At 42.7% G+C, this 20,128-nt stretch overlaps 1 protein-coding gene across 1 annotated transcript; it reads left to right on the top strand.

Moving 5' to 3' along the window:
• The first annotated feature begins 230 nt into the window (after window positions 1-230).
• Window positions 231-14,864, top strand: LOC104460217 (SPARC-like protein 1). The gene is made up of 9 exons (XM_010077747.1): window positions 231-356; window positions 6,217-7,347; window positions 8,253-8,322; window positions 8,969-9,087; window positions 9,679-9,799; window positions 10,622-10,758; window positions 12,486-12,634; window positions 13,573-13,721; window positions 14,836-14,864. Exons 1-9 carry the CDS (start codon window positions 231-233, stop codon window positions 14,862-14,864), a joined length of 2,031 nt encoding a protein of 676 aa, XP_010076049.1.
• Window positions 14,865-20,128: the final 5,264 nt, after the last annotated feature.

Below are 20,128 nucleotides of genomic sequence, written 5' to 3'. Positions count from 1 at the left end.
TGGGGATGGGGAGAGAATTAAAGGGGTAGATAAAAAAAGACTCCTGGGTTGAGATAAGAACAATGTAATAACTAAACTACAATAATACTGGAAATAGTAATATATACAAATATACAAATGAGTGACACACAGTGACACTGCTCACCACCCCATGACCAAGGCTCAGCCCGTTCCCCGCTAACGATCCCAGAGCAGGGAGAGTCCCGAAACCACACTCCCAGAATGGAGATATGAGCCCGAGTGTCCCAGGCCAAGGGCTGACCAAGGGAGGGAGACAACCCAGTGAGAGGGACCACCCCGAGAGAGCCGACCTGGAAAGAGCTGATCCAGAGCAAGAAGGGGTCTGGAACAAAAAGGTACGAGCTTCCAGAGAGCCCTCACCTCTATACTGGGCATGATGTACATGGTATGGAACAGACCATTGGCCAGTTTGGTCTCAATCCCAAACCTAAGATCAAATCCCAGGCTGGTCACTGGGGCTGTGCTCCCTCCCAGCTCCTCCTGCCCCTGCAGACACGGGCACAGCAGAGAGGCTGAAGAGACCTTGACTGTCCTGGCAGCAGCTCTGCCCATCAGTGTGTGATCAGCTTTTCCTCAGCACAAACCCAAACACAGCCTCACACCAGCTGCTGGGAATATAGGTACCTCCGTCCCAGCTGCACCAGGAGAGCCAATAAGGCTGAGTGCACAAAAGCACCCTTAGCTCCATTGCAGCTCAGCAGCTGTGCGCTGTCCTCTGAAAAAAGGGTTATTCAGGAGGTGTTTATTGCAGAGCAATTATCACATCCACATCAAGAAAATAATTTAATTTTTTTTCTCCACATTTTAAGATGAGCTACTTACGCCCTGCTGGGAACCCACTGCCATGGAATAAACAACTCTGAGCTTGTGCCTCCTCCAAACATTCTTCTTTCCAAGCCTAAAAAAGGGGTGGAAGGGCCTAGTTAGTGTTGTTTTCTCAATATCACAAATGAAATATTGTTAAATTTCTCATTTCTTTGTTAAAAGAAAAAAATATTCAAGAAATTTCATATTTTGGCTAAGTTTTCCTGCAGAGGATAGTGACTACATTTCTCCAGGGGCATCTCTGCTTGCTTTTAAAATAGCTCCATGTATAATAGGTCATTACTGACAATTATGCTAATCTCCTCTGTTACAAAAGCTTGGGTTTCGAAATTCTGTTCTGTAGGACATATTTGGAAAGTAAAGCAAGAACACAGTGTATTCATATCCAGATCTCAGCATAAAAAAAAAAGTGAATGTCACACTGCAGATCCCTGCATCATGTGACAGTTAACTAACGCTTCATTTCTTCCACGAGAAATCATCTTAACTGCCAAATCTTACATACAACCTACAAGAGCTCTCTCATCTCTGCACCTGCTCAGGCTAGCTATACTATTCCTTCAGCAAAAAAAAAAGATTTTTTCCTTTCTAACAGTGAAAGACTAAATGAGCAAGCACAAAAATCCCACTGCCATGAGCCACCACCTTTGCAGCGAAAGAGCTGGAGGCTTGCAGGAAGAGTTCCTGGTGGTTTTTTCCCCTTAAGCTGCAAATCCTTTGGCTCTTGCTCCAGCAAACAACCTAAAAGCCTTCATGTGGGTTACGTGGAACAAGCAAAAAGGTGCTCTGGATTCTGCAAAAAGCTCTTGGCACATTGCACAATCAAGCCCCTGGAGCCTAATGGAACATGGAGTGACACCAACAGAAACACTCCCTTCACTCCTGGAGCACAGGAGGGACCGCAGCCCATTGTGCAAAGATTTTTTTTTTCCCCCCATTGAAATGGCTGTTGGGATTGACTTTGAACCTCCCTTACTGCTCTCCCTTCATGAGCATTGTCAGTGCTGAAAAAACCTTAGTGACTATGGGTTCTGAACTTGTCTGGCAGTTTCTGGCAATACTTCATGTTCGGCGTAGATTATCCTATTGGAGGAAATATCATAAATGCTTACAACTCATTCGAACTACTGCGACTAGAAAAAAAGATACTTGACTAAACTATGTTCAGACTTCTCCAATAACTAAAAAGACTAAAGGCTTCTTATAAGCCACCATAGGCTGGTTACTAAGAGAAAAACTAACACACAAGCCCTGTCCTGCCACCCGAACTCAGATTTACTCCAACCACTTTTTCGTTATTTGGACAAAGGTGGCAGAGGCAACTTTTACAGCCAGCAACCAAGCCAGACTTGAGAACTGTCATTATAAACAGAACACAACATGCAGAGCTTTTTGTTTATGGCTCTTAAATTACTTTACCAAAACAAATACGGCAAGTGAGATCTTTTAGAAGAAACTCGGTTAAGTGACATGCCCAGAGCTGTCTTGCTCACAAGGGGCAGAGAGACACAGAGGTCAAGATTACCTGATTTCTAGCAAGTGACATGCCCAGAGCTGTCTTGCTCACCAGGGGCAGAGAGACACAGAAGTCAAGATTACCTGATTTCTAGTACTGTAACTTGCCAGGCCTTCAGAAGCACAGCATACAGTTTTTAGGTCTATAGGTGAAAATTGGATTATGTCCCTGCATTTCTGGCAAGTCGCCTGCATGATCCTCAGTCTAACAAAACCTGCCTTGATCTGAAGCAGCTGCCCATCCATGGTCCAGCGAGGTCTTCTGCATATGCTCATTAGTGGCTTTTGCTGTCTTTCCCTCTAAAAATCATCCATGGTCCAGCGAGGTCTTCTGCATACGCTCATTAATGGCTTTTGCTGTCTTTCCCTCTAAAAACATCTTTAAATAACTTAGTCTGGATGCTGAAGAGATAATAGATCATTAGATAAGAGATAATTAGGGGATTAAATCATCTAGCTGTGACAAAAATGGTTTGCATGCAATTAGATAAGAGATAATTAGGGGATTAAATAATCTAGCTGTGACAAAAATGGTTTGCATACGAGATATGCCCCACTAATGGAGTATTTTTGCTCTTCATTAACTAAGATATTGGCATTAAATAATGTACAACACAGAGATCTTCCAAAGTATAACACAGGGAACTTCCAAAGTGGACACTTAAAATCTAAGCACAGCAGTACCCAGGGTGCTTTTGTAAGCTTCTACATGAAAAATCAACGTAATGCTCCAAGTTCTTGTTTCTTGCTTCACCAATCTGGCTCCCATAAACATAAGCTCCCCTGGAATCCTCCTTTTGGGGTTTTGGGTTCCTCCCCAAGAACAGGAGTAAATTAAAAAGCATAAGAAGGCAATACAGTAAAAAAATGAAAGGGGAACAGCAACAATGACTTGTTTCTTTTTGTTTTTCGCAGTGATGGAGCTACAGCCATAGAAACATCCAATTCAGGTGCACTGCAAAAGGGAGAAAATCTGCTGGTGACATCCTGAAGGTAAAAATGATTTGCCTGCCCTTCACTCGCACGGGGATATTAGCACAGACTGAAAAATTCCGAATGCATTGAGTGTTCTTCCAGCCATCTGTCTCGCCTTTCTAGGCTTTGAGACCTGCTGAGCAGGGCTTCACCACTGAATTCTTCCTACTACAGCCACCCAGGAGAGCAGCCAGGAGAGCCCTTGGCTGTAGAGATGCCCCAAACAGGCAGTGTCTCAGAATGGAATAAAAAGGGACATTTTTCACAAAGTAGTGTCCAAGAAGAGTAGATAAAACTTTACAGGGTTGAACCTATGCACATTCATAACTCTGCCTTTCAGCAACAACACCAGAGTTTGTGAACACAGCGTACAGCCCAAGTCCTGTAAAGGAACTCAGACCAAAGCGTCCTCTAGAGAAGCTGGTCTAGTGCCCGAGTTAACACACAACTGGACCCCGCATGGAAATTTTGTGAGTCTTTGGACTCAGCAAGTTACAGCAGCCACTCCATTGCTTCCATCAGTCATTTCTAGACCGTTATACCCAAATCCTAACTTTGTTTCTTTTCATGTTGCTTGCAGAAAGGAAACCTCCAAACCCCCCCACTGTACCACTAATTAATGTCCTGTCTGAGATCTGAAAAGCATGAAGGCTGCAGCTCTCTTCATTTGTCTGGTAGCATCAGCTGTTGCTATTCCAGTAAGTCCTCATCACACTATTATTACTGTGCACTTAAACCTTCCCATCCTGTGAGTCTTCTCCATTATCCCATTGACCTAGTTAAGATTTTTATTCACATGCAGATATTAAATATATTTGTCTATTCTAGACGCATCCCTTAAACCGCAAGCTTGGAACCCACAGACAGAAAACTCCAGAAAAGGTACTACTCTTGTTCTTTAAACGTTAAAAGGCGACCCATATTATTAATCTCAAATATTTAAGACACATTACCACATAGGTAGTGGTTGGCAAACTGATTTATGTTTTAAAAAGTAGGCACCCTTACCCCAGCAATTAGTACAAAGCATCTCCATAGGTTTCATTATTCACGCTCCGGGGTGTTGGAGAGATGCAGCTTATCTTGGAAAAGCACACTGGGGCTGACAAGCCAAAGACACAACTGTTGGCAGCAACGAGGCAGATAACTTCAGCAGCGCTGTGCCATTTATGTATGCTAATGACAGAGCTCACAATTCCACATTCATGCTTGACCCAAATTAAAATTCCTTTTTCTTGCACCATGTGGTTCAGACACAACAGACATTGGCTCCAAGCTGATGAATGTTCTATAACAACTCAATTCAGAGCATGCTCTGTAGAAACAAACACAAAATCCCAACTCCTATGCTAACCTTTTGTTAAAAATTATTCATTATATCCTGCTGTGTGCAGCTTTCCAGATGCATTTCAGGTCAAGCTGGATGGTGCTCTGCATTCTGAAAACTAAAAAAAAATTAACTTTTCTGGATGAAGTATCCATCAGAACAGACCATGGTACAAACACCTGTTGGCAGCCTGCAGCTGTCTCCCAGAAACAACTCCTACAGAAGGCACTTGCATCAAACCAAAACATCATTACTCAATGAATCATCAGTTCCAAGTCAATATTGCCATTAAGACAATCTTAATGAGTGTTTGGCTGTATATTTTCTTACTCTATAGCGCTGTAAGCCCTTAACAGAAAATGGCTTTTTGCTTAAAGTCACAATATGTTGTACACAGCATTGCCCAAAAAACACATGTAAAGAAAACTGCTGTTGAAATTTAATTTTCTAATGTTTTAATGTCATTTGGAGATGCTTGGGTAACACATAGAATCACAGACTGGGTTGGGTTGGAAGGGACCTTAGAGATCATCCAGTTCCACCCCCTGCCATGGGCAGGGACACCTCCCACATAGTTCACTTTTTATAAGGTCTATCAAGAAACACATATTTAATCTGAAAAAGCTCTTCATTGAATTTCTGTTAGATTTTCGCAAACCTCCAATCTTTCCCTGAAAAAGTTAGAAATGACACAGTGAATACTTTTTCTGCATCAGCAAGTACACCAGGCAAAAGGCAAACTTGTAAAACATTCAGATACCACCTTGACTTTAGGAAATGGGATACAGCTGATCTGCCAAGAGCCAAATTAATATTTCCTACCATTTTCAAAATTTGACAGCATGCAAAAAAAAAAAGCTACTCAACTACTCAAACACCTACAACTCCTGCCTGGGAGCTTATGACACAGCAGTTGCCACCAAATACAACAGTTCCTGATGGATTCAGCTAGGAAGCAATGATGCAGTGGACTCAAAGCAGATGAATATGTTGATTATCAAACATGCAGTGCACTCCTCAGGAATTACTACCATTTTTTCCTTGGGAAAGGTGCTCTCTCTCCCTGCGCCTCTCTTCCCAGGCTCCTGCTGATCCATGGAAGAAGAGGAGTATTACACCCACATCCAATGAGACAAGTGATAATTACTGCAGCCTACAAGTGCCTGAAGTTATGACACTTAATTATTAATTAAGCACTTGGAGATTTCATAAGACACCCTTACATATCTGTCTCCTATGAGATCTTAAAGAGAGCTGCACAGATTTCTTCAGAAACTGCAGCAATAAAAGAAGGGACACATAAACCAATCTGCTGAGAAATGGAAATTCCATCAGCAGTGAATTCCATGCTCTGGGCTAGCTTAAAGAGGAGCATTTACAATGAATTTTGTCATTTGTAAAAATTTGTAAAATTTGTAAAAATTTTGTAAAAAAGAGGAGCATTTATAAAGAAAACAAAGTCACTGTCATGGTTTGCAAAGGCAAAACCAACATTGCATTGACCTCCAGTAAATTCTAAGATTTATTAATCTATTTGTTAATTTTATTCTAAGACTGAAGATACTCATCCTGAAGCTGCAAAGGAAGAGAACGCAGAGTATGTAGACAAGGGTGATGTGCTGCCCAGTCCCAGAAACCTAAACCAAGAGCCCTCAGTACCAGACGCCGAGCACAGGGACGAGCCCCAGACCACTAGAAAACAAAGAAGTGGCAGCGAGCACCAAATGAAAAATAGCCTAAAAAGCATCAATTTCCTTTCGCTGCACAATAAAGCAGGTTTGGCTTCTGCTAACCATGATGGCGACTCTGGAAGCAGTGGCAGAGAAGAGTCCAGCTCTGAGCATCACCAGTTAAGGAGGCATGAGAAACACGGCAATGTGGCCAGTCGACATGTTCTGGGCAATGCAGGAAATCCACTGGATGCTCTCAGTCTTGATCGTGAGCATAACACATGGAAATATAATAAAAACACAGTTGGCCTATCTGAAGACAACCATGAAAGTGATGAAGAAGAAGATCTGGAAGAAGAGAATGAAGAATGGGGTGAAGAAACTGATTACAGAGAGATGAAGCACAAAGGCCACTGGATAAATCAAGGTTACCCATATGAAAGACAGCAAAATGAAAACAGGATGCAAGCTGATGGAATCCCGAGAGATTCCAGCCAACCAATCCGGATAACCAAGAGACATGGTGAGAAATTTGACCTAGAAGAAGAGAAGAAGGACAGCCAGAAGAAGCACCGTAACAAAGATCAGGATGACAAAGAGCAAAGCCAAGAAAGGACAGACAATATTCAAGAAAACTATCAGAGTGACCATGACACAGTGGTGAAAAGACAAGATGTGGAGGACAGTAGGGTTGATGATGGTCACGAGAGCGGTGATGTTAATGGTGAGGAAGATCTCAGCAACTCCCAGAAAGAAGCAGACTATGAGGAAGAGGAGAGAAGCCAGAGCAATGACCAGGAGAGCACCAGCACTGAGCAGGAAGGGGAGGGAACCACCGAAGATGACACTGCAGTTCACAGAGACACCCAGGATTATCAATATGTCAAGATTAAAGACGTTATTCACTTTGAACAAGACGATTATGATCATGAGCCACCTAATTCTGACAGCGAGCAACAACTGGAAACAAGAAGCTCTGTTCAGAGCATGGTTTCAATGGAACAGGAAGATAAGGTAAATTCTCTTTAAAATAAAGTTGTAATACTAGAAAACCAGGAGGGAACCAGTCCCAAATTTAAATTCCTGATGACTGAAAGGACATTTTGGAGAACAATAGGTGTTCTCCATTCTCTCATTTATTAATATTTTGCAGAAGTCTTACCTCCTTTTATTCACTATTGATCTGGTTCATGTTGCTTCACTTCACATATAACATTTAGATGAATCATACCAGAAAGGAAGCAATGACAACTCATGTAAGACCTCCAGCCCCAACGGGCTGTGTAATGAGGAGTACAAATAAACATGGATACATAGATACACCACCTGGAACCCTGTCTCAAGCCAACTAGGAAAGCCTGTTCACTCCCATCTCACACTGATTTTAAACGCTACGATCCAAAAGTGAACAGCTTGGAAAGGCAGAGCTGGAGTCCCTGGAATAATGACCATCCTGGTGACTAGGACACTGTCACTGGTGGCTTTGTCCCTTCAGACTAAGGAGGAGATTGCTCCCAGATCTCCCATTAGATAACCAGTGGACTATCAGGGGTAAAAGGAGTGAGCTTTGCTATGGGTGTTAAATAAGGATCTGTAACATTAAAAAAAAAAAATAGCAAACTATGGGAGGCATCCATTGGAAAGAGAGCACCTCCCGCACCAAAGAAGGGTCTGGGCTGGAGATGCATCCTTCCCTTCTCCTGCTTCGTGTCTCTGGCCTGGCAGCTCATGCCACTGACGCGTGAGTGAGAGGTTTTACGCACCTCTCACTGATTTTGCACAGCAACCTCTTTCTGCTACTACCAGAGCAAACTCTGCCTCACTCAGCTCTATGGTTATACCTGAAAAAAATTTTGCCCAAGTATTTTTTCTTCCCCAAATTTACCGCAACTTCTGCTTATGTCTCTGTGACTTGACAGGTTAAGACTACAGGTGGTTCCCATGGCGAGATGGAAAGCAGAGGCAACAGGAGCGAGAAGGCTGTCCTGGGTAAGCCACGAGGCAAAGCCATCAGGGAACTGCTCACTCTCTGTGGCTGGGAAATCTGCTGGGCTACATTTCTTTTCACGCCATTGGACATGACTGAACTGTGTGCCTGTGCATAATCCTGCATTCCAGTGACATTCCCAGAGAATCCCGTCCACACACCCTGGGATCTACTCATTTGTTTGGGAAAAACCTTTCTAGAGAGGGCACAAATTTTTGTGTCGGTTATACAGGGATGGGAATTATCTTGCATTGAAACTGTTCTGTTTCAGAACAGTAGCTTGAATTCAGCTAGGAACAGGATGAGTGCCAGCGCTGGATTCAGCACAGACAGATGGGATGTGTGTCGCCAAAGGAAGCTAGAAAACAATGTCAGCCCTTAGAGAACAGTATCTTTTTCCGAGAAATTTATTTCCCCATCCAACCAAAACCTGTGACTGCTAGAAGTCTCCCAAAAAACCTCATTTAAAGTTTGGCTTTATTTATTCAATACAAGATCCAGCTGCATTTTAACAAACCTACAAAAAGCCCTGGACTTCTTGGTGAACGTTGGGTTGTATTTTGCTTTGGCTGTCGGGAGTACCTGACAGAAACACTTGACTTTGTCCCAGCCCCTCTAACAGTCCCTCCTTCTTGTTCTTATCGCTAGATCCATGCAGGAACTTCCACTGTAAAAGAGGTAAAGTCTGCCACGTGGACAAACACGGTAAACCCAGCTGTATTTGCCAAGACCCCTCTGCTTGCCCTGCCACCAAAGACTATGAGCATGTAAGTATTTCATTCAGCACACAGCATGGAGGAAAAGCAACTAAAATGTTTACAAGAGAACATATTCCCTTGCTATTCTTTAGAATAATTCTACCCTAAAAAGCATGCAAGTGGGTGGAGGGTGATTCCAGAAATTATGGAAGAAAGTATAAAGTACCCAAACTCACTGACTGTAGCTTAAGAATAGTATGAATGTGTGTACCTACAAAGTACCTACAGTGATTTCCTTCACTTAAATCAGTCAGGGATCATGGCTTTTCCCTGTCATTAGAAGTACTATTTATCCCTTCGATGTTTTAAATCACATACTGAATATTAGTACTTATCTAGTGTAATAATCCTCTGCCATCTCAGAAACTCTATTACTACCATGCAAAAATAAACCCAAGTGTGTCAGTACAGCCAGCTCATCCTTACATAGGCATAGAACAATTACAATTTTAAATACTCCCGATCACATGCATTCCCTGTGGGTATTCACAACTGCTACACCACATGTTAAGAATGTTTTTATTATTGTGATGCCTAGACGAGCGACCAGAATTTTTCTCAACACAGCGGCGATGGTTCTGTTTTTCACTCCTCCTCTAGGTTTGCGGTACAGATAATAAGACTTATGATGGCACATGTCAACTCTTTGGCACCAAATGTCAACTGGAAGGGACAAAAATGGGACGCCAGCTGCACCTAGACTATATGGGCTCCTGCAAATGTAAGGTTCATTTTTCTATGAAGAATTCACCTAGGTATAAAGAGCCAGTAGCCTTAACCACCATCTAGCCCTAAGTTACCCGCTTTCTTCCTGCGGTCTCCCCCTTCTGCTTCAATTATCTGCTAATTAAGCCCTTCAAACTCTAAACATGTCTAAAAAGTCACTTTGTCTTGTAATTAAGGGTATTAGGCATCTGAGTCCTAAAGACATCCCTCCTGTGCTCACAAAAATTTGTTGCCAGCCCTGTCTTCCCCATGCCTGCCTTCCATGCTTCCGTTGCTGTAGCAGCTGAAGATGTTTTTTGAAATACCTTGATCAGAAAACCAGTATTTACAGCCAGTTAATAAATTTAAAAGTCAAAAAAACCCCCCCAAACCAACCCTAAAACATCAAACCCCAAACCACTTAGATATCAAAGGCAGAAGTTAGGATCTAAAAGCCAGGCTTGATTTCCAAGCTCTTCAACTGCTGCATCCCCTGGGAGGGAAGTGCACTCACTCCCAGACAGAATATTCCTTTGCTGTGGAGAACTCTGCTTTCATGCAATGACCGATAACAGCTTCACCGTACAACTCTGCTCAGAAGCTGCATAGATACATAAAGCTTGTGGCTTGCACAACTGGTTAAGCATGTGCAGCAAAGAATTGTAGATTTATAATTGAACCCATTAGCTGCATTCCTAATTTTCTGTATTAACAACTCCATCAATGTTAAGCTTAACTGGAAGTTTGCTAGTGAGAATCAAATCTGACTTGGCTCAGAGATGCTCAAATAGGGACCTAACAGATCACTTGTTAACAAAAACTTTCTTGTTTGGCACAGACATCCCCCACTGTACTGATTACGAAGTGGATCAGTTCCCCCTCCGGATGCGAGACTGGCTCAAAAACATCCTTATGCAATATTACGAACGTGATCTGGATACTGCTGGATTTCTAACGGAGAAGCAAAGGAGTAAGGTCAGCAACCCCTTCCAAATAAGACCATGCAGTTCCATTGTTAGAGCTGGAGAAACCACGCTAAACAAGTGATTCACATCTTACAAGCTCTCCCATTTCCTAGGAGCATTCCCTTTCTGGTTAAGGCAATTTAGACTAAATTTGACTCACAAGTTCCAAAATACACTTACATGTCCCCTCGTGCTCATTTAAGCTGAGACATATTTCTGCTATGAATGTTCCTTATGTCCAAGCAAATGCAAGACCTCTTGTGTCTACAGACAAGAGGCAGAAAAGCCATAATAAGTGCACACCTAGAGAAACATTGTTTGCTTGAGAAGACAAAAGCTTTTGTTCAGGGAAGCGCTTTGTGACAAACCTCTTGAAAGGATGACCCAACATGTAGATAAGGATGACCCAATTTGTGCAGTCAATGCCATTTTCCAAAGGGCTTGAGGAAACTAAGCAGCCACGATGGAAGGTCTGGGGATGGATAATTGATCAAAAGAGACAATAAGAGCCAAGGGCTCACCTGTAGAGAGCCACGAGTTGAAATGACTTGTGCCATTCAGCTTTTGTTGACTGATCTGGAAGAGGAAGGTAGGTGATACAGTCCGCTGCCAGCGCACAGGTATTCAAAGAAAGGAATGAAGGACTTGGACTCACCATGAAGAAAATTCCTCAAGGAGCTTGAGACTGAGTGGCTGGGCAGTCACACAGCAGGATTCGAGACAGAATTACAAGAGAGAGTTTAGGGGACCCTCCTGGGAGCAGGGGATCCCTGCCTTGGACACATCAAAAGGAGCTCCTCTGCTGTTCTTGGGACACACCTTGTCCTTGGCCATCAATACAAAAGTAGCTGAAAAATAGACTCATCAGTTAAGGACATAATTTGCACTTTTTAATCCAGCTGTATACATTCTCCACCTACACCATAATATTCCAGGGCTACAAAAGTACACAAATCTGACTCTCAGTTTTTAAGAGAGAAGAGCAGCTTTCTACCACCCAGTAGACCTGCAGTATCACACTACATTGGTTTAAAAAGGAGGAAGGATTATTACCATTGAGCCTTTTTTTAGAGAGGGATTTACATCAAGTGATTGGTGACAGTAATTTGTTTTTGAAGACACAGATGCCATAAATGCTTTAAGAGCCATAACTGCTGGAAAATAGTTGAACATAAACCAAGCCCTGGGCTGCTCTAACTCTCGAGTAAGAGTTAGGTGGAGCAGCTCTGGAGTAAGAGGTGCATGCAGTAGGTCACAGCAGATGTATATAAATATGCGTGAGGAACACCAAAGCCTACTTGCACAGTTAACCAGGAGGGACACTGACCTGCCCAGAGCTTCTCGAACTAAATGGTACAAATTAGATTATTTCTGACAGGGCTCATTTCACACCAAAAGCTGAGTTGCTTGCCTCAGGATAGAAAAGATCAACAAATGTGATAAAAACGGTTTCACCTCCTACCAACCAGAGGCTACTGCCCTGCTTAGATGGATCTGATGATCAGGTCACAGAAATTTCACTTCTTTTCCAGCTATTACCAAAGTTGACATGGACAGCAACAAAAATCATCTGGATTAATTGCAGCAAGCTTTTCTTGCTGTGTATGGTCACAAATACTAAAACCCATTTCCCCAGGGGGATTGTATCAAGTCTCATTTCTCCAACCGACCTCCTTGCTGTCTCCAGGACAGATCTTCATCCCTAAACAAAAATATCAATTTCTCTGTTGCGTTCAGGTGAAAAAAATCTACCAGAATGACAAGCGCCTCGGGGCTGGTGACCACCCAGTGGAGCTGCTCCTGCATGACTTTGAGAAAAACTACCACATGTACGTGTATCCTGTGCACTGGCAGTTCCATCAGCTTGATCAGCACCCTGTTGACAGGTAAGAAAAAATCAATCTTTGTGGGTTTGGTTCTGATTTTGTGTTTCAGCTCAGGCTGGCTTACTTTTCTAAACCACTCAAAGGATTCTCTACATGCAGGACCAGTCCCTCAGCTGACGGAAGCTGGTATCCTCCTCTTTCTCGGGAGGCATTAATCTCTAACACAGAGCTTCTCTCATGGTTTTGCTGGAGCCATGTCTTAGCTCAGAACCTGCAGTCCTCTTGCCTTTCACAATCATCACGTATTACAGCTTAAGCTCTACAGTGTCTTATGAGCTCCTAATGTCCTGATCCTGGAAGAACACAAGGCTGATGAGATGCAGTTGTTACTAAAGGTCAGAGCAATCAGCTAAAGGACAAAGGGCAGAGCCCTCCCAGCAATATTTCACTAGTGAGGCACCCAGAGTTTTCAACTCATACTACAGATGTCTTTCAGTTTAAAGAGCAGGTATGGTAAGACAGCAGCAGTGTCACAGTTCAGAGGAAGCTTCCAGCTGACTTCTGCGAATGTGACTCAGATTTCAGGCTCTTGGTCATGACTCTTGGTGGTAGGCTCTATGTTTCAAGGCTGCAGGCTCTCAATACCTTGTGTAGATTGCACTGTCTTTGAACATAGCTAAGCACCTTTGCAAGCTTGCTCTCCCAAAGATCAATGGCCAAAGGACACAACTGATGAGTTGTAACTAAGTCACTGTGATACTTGTTCTAGAAAAAAAATGTTAGCAAACAAATAGAGGTTGAAACATTTTACTTTATCAGGTATTATACATCACCCTAGTGACCTGGGACAGATTCACTACATGAGCACCACAAGAGAATCCACCACAGCATCTCTGTCAAAGCCACCGTTGTCACCATCTACCAGCTTAGATCATCTTTGATGATCCTGATGATTTACTAATGAAACACAGCTCTACAGAGCCTGCTCTTTCTTTCAGGTTATTATCACACTCAGAGCTAGCACCTTTGCGAGCCTCCCTGGTTCCCATGGAACACTGCATAACCCGGTTCTTCCAAGAGTGCGACGGAGACCGAGACAAACTCATTGCTTTGAAGGAATGGTGCCACTGCTTTGGGATTAAAGAAGGTAAATCTAAAAGAACAGGCAGATGTACTGGACAAAATGTTCCTGCCAAGACCAAGCACATTCTCAGATCACAACATACAGAAAATAAATTGTAGCCAGAAGCTCACGGCTACTGTGCACGGAGGCAAATGGAATAGTAATGACAAGATGGTGAAAGGTGCAAGGTTCTGAATTGTTTTATAAAGATAGGAAAGAGTCATCTAGGGGTTGGAACTAGACGATGTCTAAGGTCCCTTCTAACCCAAACCATTCTATGATTCTATGATCTCTTCCATGAGGAAGAGCTTGGGAGGTAGTTTGTACTAAATACCAAATCATTCCTGTGTGCTGTCTGAACCTTTGTGCTTTTAGATCAGTGGACAAAGCATATTGATTGAAAACACACTTAAAGATCTCAGGCCAAGGAGGGAAAACAATGGAGACCTCTCACTGACAAAGTAACTGTACTCACCTCTCGATTACTTTACACAAGGGCTGCCGTCACCCTGCAGTTGCAGGTAAACAGCCTGTTTTACCTGCCAGATGCAACACGCGCTCAGATGGTGCCCACCAGACAGCACGCATCAGGAGGCTCAGACAGAAGCAGGGAGAGTCTTTGAATCATACATGGGCTGGGCAAGTTTGGTTCAGCTCAACCCACACACCAAGACTTCTCTAGGAAAGCAAAAAACTAGGTACTGCTGCTGGTGGCATCTCTACAATTAGGCAGCAGCTGAAAGAAGCTGTTATTACAGCAATTTGCGATTTACATTACTACATTCAGCCTAAGGCATTCTTTCACAATCTACCTTTTTCTAACCCCATCCTGAGTGGCAGCTGAGCAATACCATCAGTCACCAAGAACAGCAAGCACAGGTTAATCCTACAACAGTTACACAGCATTTGGCTAAACTCGCAGACTGAAGAAATGTGTTCGAAATCCTATCAGCAACTACTATTCTGAATACAATAGCAGCAACCATATGTGGGGTTTTTTTTGCTAGGGATAGTATTCCCCTACGTGAGCCCTCTGAAACTTTGGTGTGTCACTTTCTTGATAGTGATACAGCATAAAAATGTCTCTTTGGCATCAAGCGTTCAAATGCTAATAACATTCTCTTCTTCTCTGTTGCAGAAGACATAAATGAAAATCTCCTGTTCTGAGCCTGGCAGAACAGAATCCCAGTGCTGCACTGAAACTAGTGAAATACGTGAAATCCATTTATTTCTGGAATTAACAGCTCCATAGTTTTTAAGACAAAGGTGGCATAAGGCTCACTGCATTCTTCTCAAGTAACACAAGTGCAGAAGAGTTCTACATTCATTAACAGCAGAAAAATGTAACTACTCCAAGGGGTTCATAGCTAAACCACCAGTGTTTTCCCCTACATAATCTCTCTGAGCCACTAAATAGTACTAACCTGATGACTGAGCTGTTCACAAAAACTCTTCTTCAGTAGAATTATAGGATGGGGATTTTATAATATGCTGAAGAAAATTACCTTGAAATAGGACTTGTTTATTTACTGTATTGTCAGTTTAACATTCTGCATAGAAGCCTCAAATAAAACAAAGATCTATGTAGATATATGGGCTTTGTCAGAAGTTTATAAAATAAAAGGTATCAAGGCATGAGTGCAACAGAAATTTCACTTTAGATTTCAAGGAAGAGAAGAAACTAGAGTGTAGATCATACACACCAGTCCTTAAACCGTAATTCTTAACATAATACGGAAAAATCATCACTTTGCAGATACTTCTTCCCCCACCCCTTGAAACACAACAGGAATATCACCAATGCCACACAACAGCTCATTACACAGTTTGTCAGCGGGAATTTAATTGTATGAGCACGGTGAGTGTGGATGTGTGTCAGACTGATTAGCAACATGTCCACCACCGCAATGAGCGGAGGATATCACAACTCCAACACCTCCTTACTCTCCTTAACAGGCATATTCTTCCTTCCTCCCACCGAAGCACCAACCACTGCTACCATTTTTCCTGAGAAAGAAACATTATTTCTTTCCCCATTTCCCAACTTTTGCTAGCCTGAAGATAATGTAATGGTTTGACGTGGCTGGCAATGCAATACCACACAGCCACTCCCTCACCCTCTTACAGATGGGGGAGAGAATTAAAGGGGTAAAGGAAAAAGAGACTCATGGGTTAAGATGAGATTGTTTTGGAAATGAGTCCCACTGTCTGACTCAGCTATTTCTGGGGTGCCATGCAACCACAAAACTTGCTTTTCAAGGCCCAGAATATTGTTCTGGCTGTGGCATGGGGCACAGCATATGTTTCCAACCATCCGGTGGTTGCTTCCACCATTGTGAGCATATAGCGCTTGCTATGGCGAGTTTGTGGGAGCGTGATGTAATCCATCTGCCGAGCCCCTCCACATTTCAACCAACGTCTTCCAAGCAAACTTCCAAGTTTTAACCACTTGGCTTGCTTAATTGCAGCACGAGTTTCCCATTCACAGATAACCTGTGCAATAGTGTCCATGGTTAAGTCCACCCCTCAATCACATGTCCATCTATACATTGCATCTCCTCCTTGATGGCCTGAAGCCTCATGGGCCCAGCAAGCTATAAAATATTCACCCTTTTGTTGCCAGTCTAGATCCACCTGAGACACTTTAACCTTAATAACCCAATCCACCTGCTGGTTGTTTTGACATACCTGACTCTTGGATACATGGACAACTACATGATGTACCTCTACAACCAGCTTCTCTACTCAGGCAGCAGTGTCTTCCCACAGCGGGGCAGCCCAGCTGGGTTTGCCTCTGCGCTTTTGTTGCTCTGCTTCCACTGCTGCAACCACCTCACAGGGCATTTGCCACCATCCACAAGTCAGTGTAGAGACAGAGCACTGGCTGCTTTTCTTGTTCAGCAATATCTAAAACCAATTGAATGGCTTTCACCTCTGCAAACTCTGCACCTTGTGAGTTCAGGTAACGACAGATTTAATAATACACCACAAGAAAAAGAAGATAACAATGTCAATCATAGAATCACTGGATGGTTTGGGTTGGAAAGGACCTCAAAGATCATCAAGTTCCAACCCCCTGCCATGGGCAGGGACACGCTCCACTAGACCAGGTTGCTCAAAGCCTCATCCAGCCTGGCCTTGAACACCTCCAGGGATCAAAAGGAATACACAACACACCTGCTCACCACCCAAAGCCCAACAGTTAGCCCAAGCTGCAAAGACCCCCACCTCTCCCGGCTAGCTCCCCCGGATATCCTGGGAATTGAATATCCCCTTGGCTGGTTAGGGTCAGCTACTCTGGCTCTGCCCCACTCCCAGCTTCTGTGAAAATTAACCCTACCCCAGATGAACACAGGATAGTTTATAACCCATGTCTACTCTACTGCCTCCACAACAGGCAAATAGGATGTTCTTCAACAAATTTACAGTTCACCTTGCATCCAGCAAGTACACACTGTGCTTTACACCCTCAGACCTGTCCCCAGAAAAGACCACAGAGACGAGCTGTTGATGTCAGTGGTCTTCAACAGATCCAACATAACGCCAGCTTCTTCTGAATTGCATCCTACATGATTTTCCCCAAATATATGGATTAAATTCATTTACCAGTTCAGACTTTTCTACTAAAATAACCACCAAACAGAAGGACAAAGCAAACACTAACTGAAAACTAAATATTTAGAGACTTGGTCTTCCAAGAGCTTTTTGATTAACCTGCATACAATCAGACATCAGAAAGCACAGCTCTCCAACTCCAAGTATGCTGCTAGTATGCAGCTTGTCTCAAAAGGTGGCAATGATTTCAGTTCAGAAAACTTGTAACACTCCCTCAGAGAGCAGCTTCAGTGCTCTAGGCATTATCACACAAGTATTCCCCCCGCATCGCTGAAGTGCAGAACCCTAAAGCCAGAACATCTATATTGAAAAAACACACACAACAAATACTCCTTTTATAACACACACGCTTCCACTGCCAAATCTGTCAATCCTCCACGGATTAATAGGGGTCATAAAAAAAAAAAAAACTGGATGCCTTTTCAGCTGAGAAGTAAACTAAACATCCCAAAGGTCTCAAGAAGGTACAATTCATGACGTCTTGTGGCTTTCTGATGCAAGCCATAGCACTCAAAACCATATATATAGACACAGCCATCCACACAATACTATTGCTGGAGCCAGCCAACTTCTTCTGATCCACTGATCAGCTCTTCAACATGCAATCCAAAGGTAATACAGATGCCTTCATGTTCCCTGGACTAAATTTCATAACAAAAATCATTTAGGGTATGGCTGTACACTGCATGATTGTGAATGGGAAGGAAAAAAATCCTTTTTTCCACAGCAAGGGCAGTCAAGCACAGGCACAGGTTGCCCAAAGAGGTTGTCAGTTCTCCATCCTGGGAGATGCTCAAAACCTGCCTGGACAGAGTCCTGGACAACCTGCTCTAGCTGACCCCGCTTGAGCATGTATGGGGAATGGACTGAACTATCTCCAGAGGACCCTGCCAGCCTCAACCATCCTGTGAGTCTGAAACAAGAACATGGGACAAGAACTACTCAGAGAAATACTACTGCTCTGCTGCTAAGAACAAAAAAATTGCAAAAGGCTACCTTGCTTTGTCAGGGAAGAGTAAAATTAGGAAGAGGCAAAAATCAAAGACAAAAATAATGAGAAGTAAAATGCTGGTAAGATCTCAAAGCACAGACAAGGCAGCAGGAAGCAGAAGCATAGCAAATGTTACTCCATAATGACTTATTCCAACCACGTACGCAAGCAACTAAGATAGAGAGATAATTAAGGACACATGACAAGTCGGACCCAACTGGGAACACAGCTCCTGCTGTCCAGTTTTCCTTGCCCTACATGGAGAACCACACTCCCCCAGGTCTTTCCTTTAGCCAGAACAAGGGTGCTAACTCTGTTTTCTGTCTGCTTCACAGGACTCTCTCTCAAAACACAATTCCTGTTGCTTTCTTGTTTGCTGAACATGGTCCTTGCCGTTGCAAACGCAGTAAGTACTGAACAAGAAATTAAACAAGCATCTGATGCGGGAAATGTTAACACTGTAAAAAGAAAATCCCATGGCTTTTCAACTAACACAGCAGCCTTAAAAATACTCATTTGGTACAGGCCTAAACTTATTTATCTTATTACTGTTCTAGATTCTCAACTTATTATTGAGTCCTCCTCAAAGAAAAAATGGTTAAGCACCAGTAACAAGCTCATATCCAGCCCAACAACAGGACCCATCTTTTCTCCATTAGCTATTTCAACTGACATTATTACAGACATTGGAGATTAATAAGTTCCCTTTGCAGAACTCTTTGCTTTCTAGGAGGAAAAGAAAAAAAAATCAAAACCAAAATGAAGCAGTTGATAATTTATTTTTTAAAAGAAACACGGGCAGGAGGAATTATATCTTACTCCAAAAGAAAATTCATTCTTTTTCTACAGGATAGCAGCAGTATTGAAAGCTCCGGTTCAGACAGCATAGAGGATGTAACTTTTTTCCTTGTAAGTTAACAGATCGCACTATTTCTAACATTTGTATTTAACTGGGGTTTTCAGTACTGAGCAGGAAAATACTGACACAAGATGTCGTTCTTTTCACAGAAACCACACAAGTTGATCAAAGTCGTTGGTCGTCCCTTTAAACGCCCAGGCCACTGGGCTCCTCTGTGGCCTTATAAACTCAACGTCTGAGGTAACCGAACTGTCCGGTACAAAGGGACACAGGACTGCAGGAAGCTTTAGCTGGCAGGGAGCGTTCCACCAGGGATACTGGAAGAGCAGCTTCTGAATGACAAATGAAAGAAGGGAGCTGGGGAGGGACTGGGATTTATCTTTGAAGCTCAGAGTCATCCACTTTGCTTTCTAATTACCTAATTCTACAAGGTAACTGTGGGGTTTTCTTATTTAAAAAATTCTATTTCTTCAGCTGAAAAAGAGGTAACATAACTTTCTCAAAATGCTGCTGCTGTGCTGCTGTTCCTTAGGTATTCTTTGATATTCTTATCCTAAAATAAGATTATAAAATAATTCCAAGATAAAATAATTTTAGGGATTCTCATCCTAATCCTCGGGAACAGGTAATCTCTTAGATATTTAAAAGGAGTAGTTTAGGATAAAAATTAGAGACACAACACATGACTGAAAAATAACACTTTCCAACACGTGTAGCTTGCATTTAGCATACAAACTAACATCACCCATATAAAGAAGTCGACCATTTTCCAAAAGATTTGCCAAAAAGAAATGCCACTACATTTGCTTACTTATGACTTTCAATATTGTAATTATGCAATAAATTTCAAGACACAAGTAAGCATCAAGACCTGATTAGTAATTGAATTCTGTCTAAGATCACACACTCCAACTGAAAATTGTCCCAGCAGAAAGCTTTCCTGGAAACAGATGACAATAAAAAAAA

The sequence above is a fragment of the Pterocles gutturalis genome, unplaced genomic scaffold (genome assembly GCF_000699245.1).
Source record: "Pterocles gutturalis isolate BGI_N339 unplaced genomic scaffold, ASM69924v1 scaffold9458, whole genome shotgun sequence".
Lineage (NCBI taxonomy): Eukaryota > Metazoa > Chordata > Aves > Pterocliformes > Pteroclidae > Pterocles > Pterocles gutturalis.
Note: the sequence above shows the minus strand (reverse complement) of the source record. Positions and strands in the feature narration are given on the sequence as shown.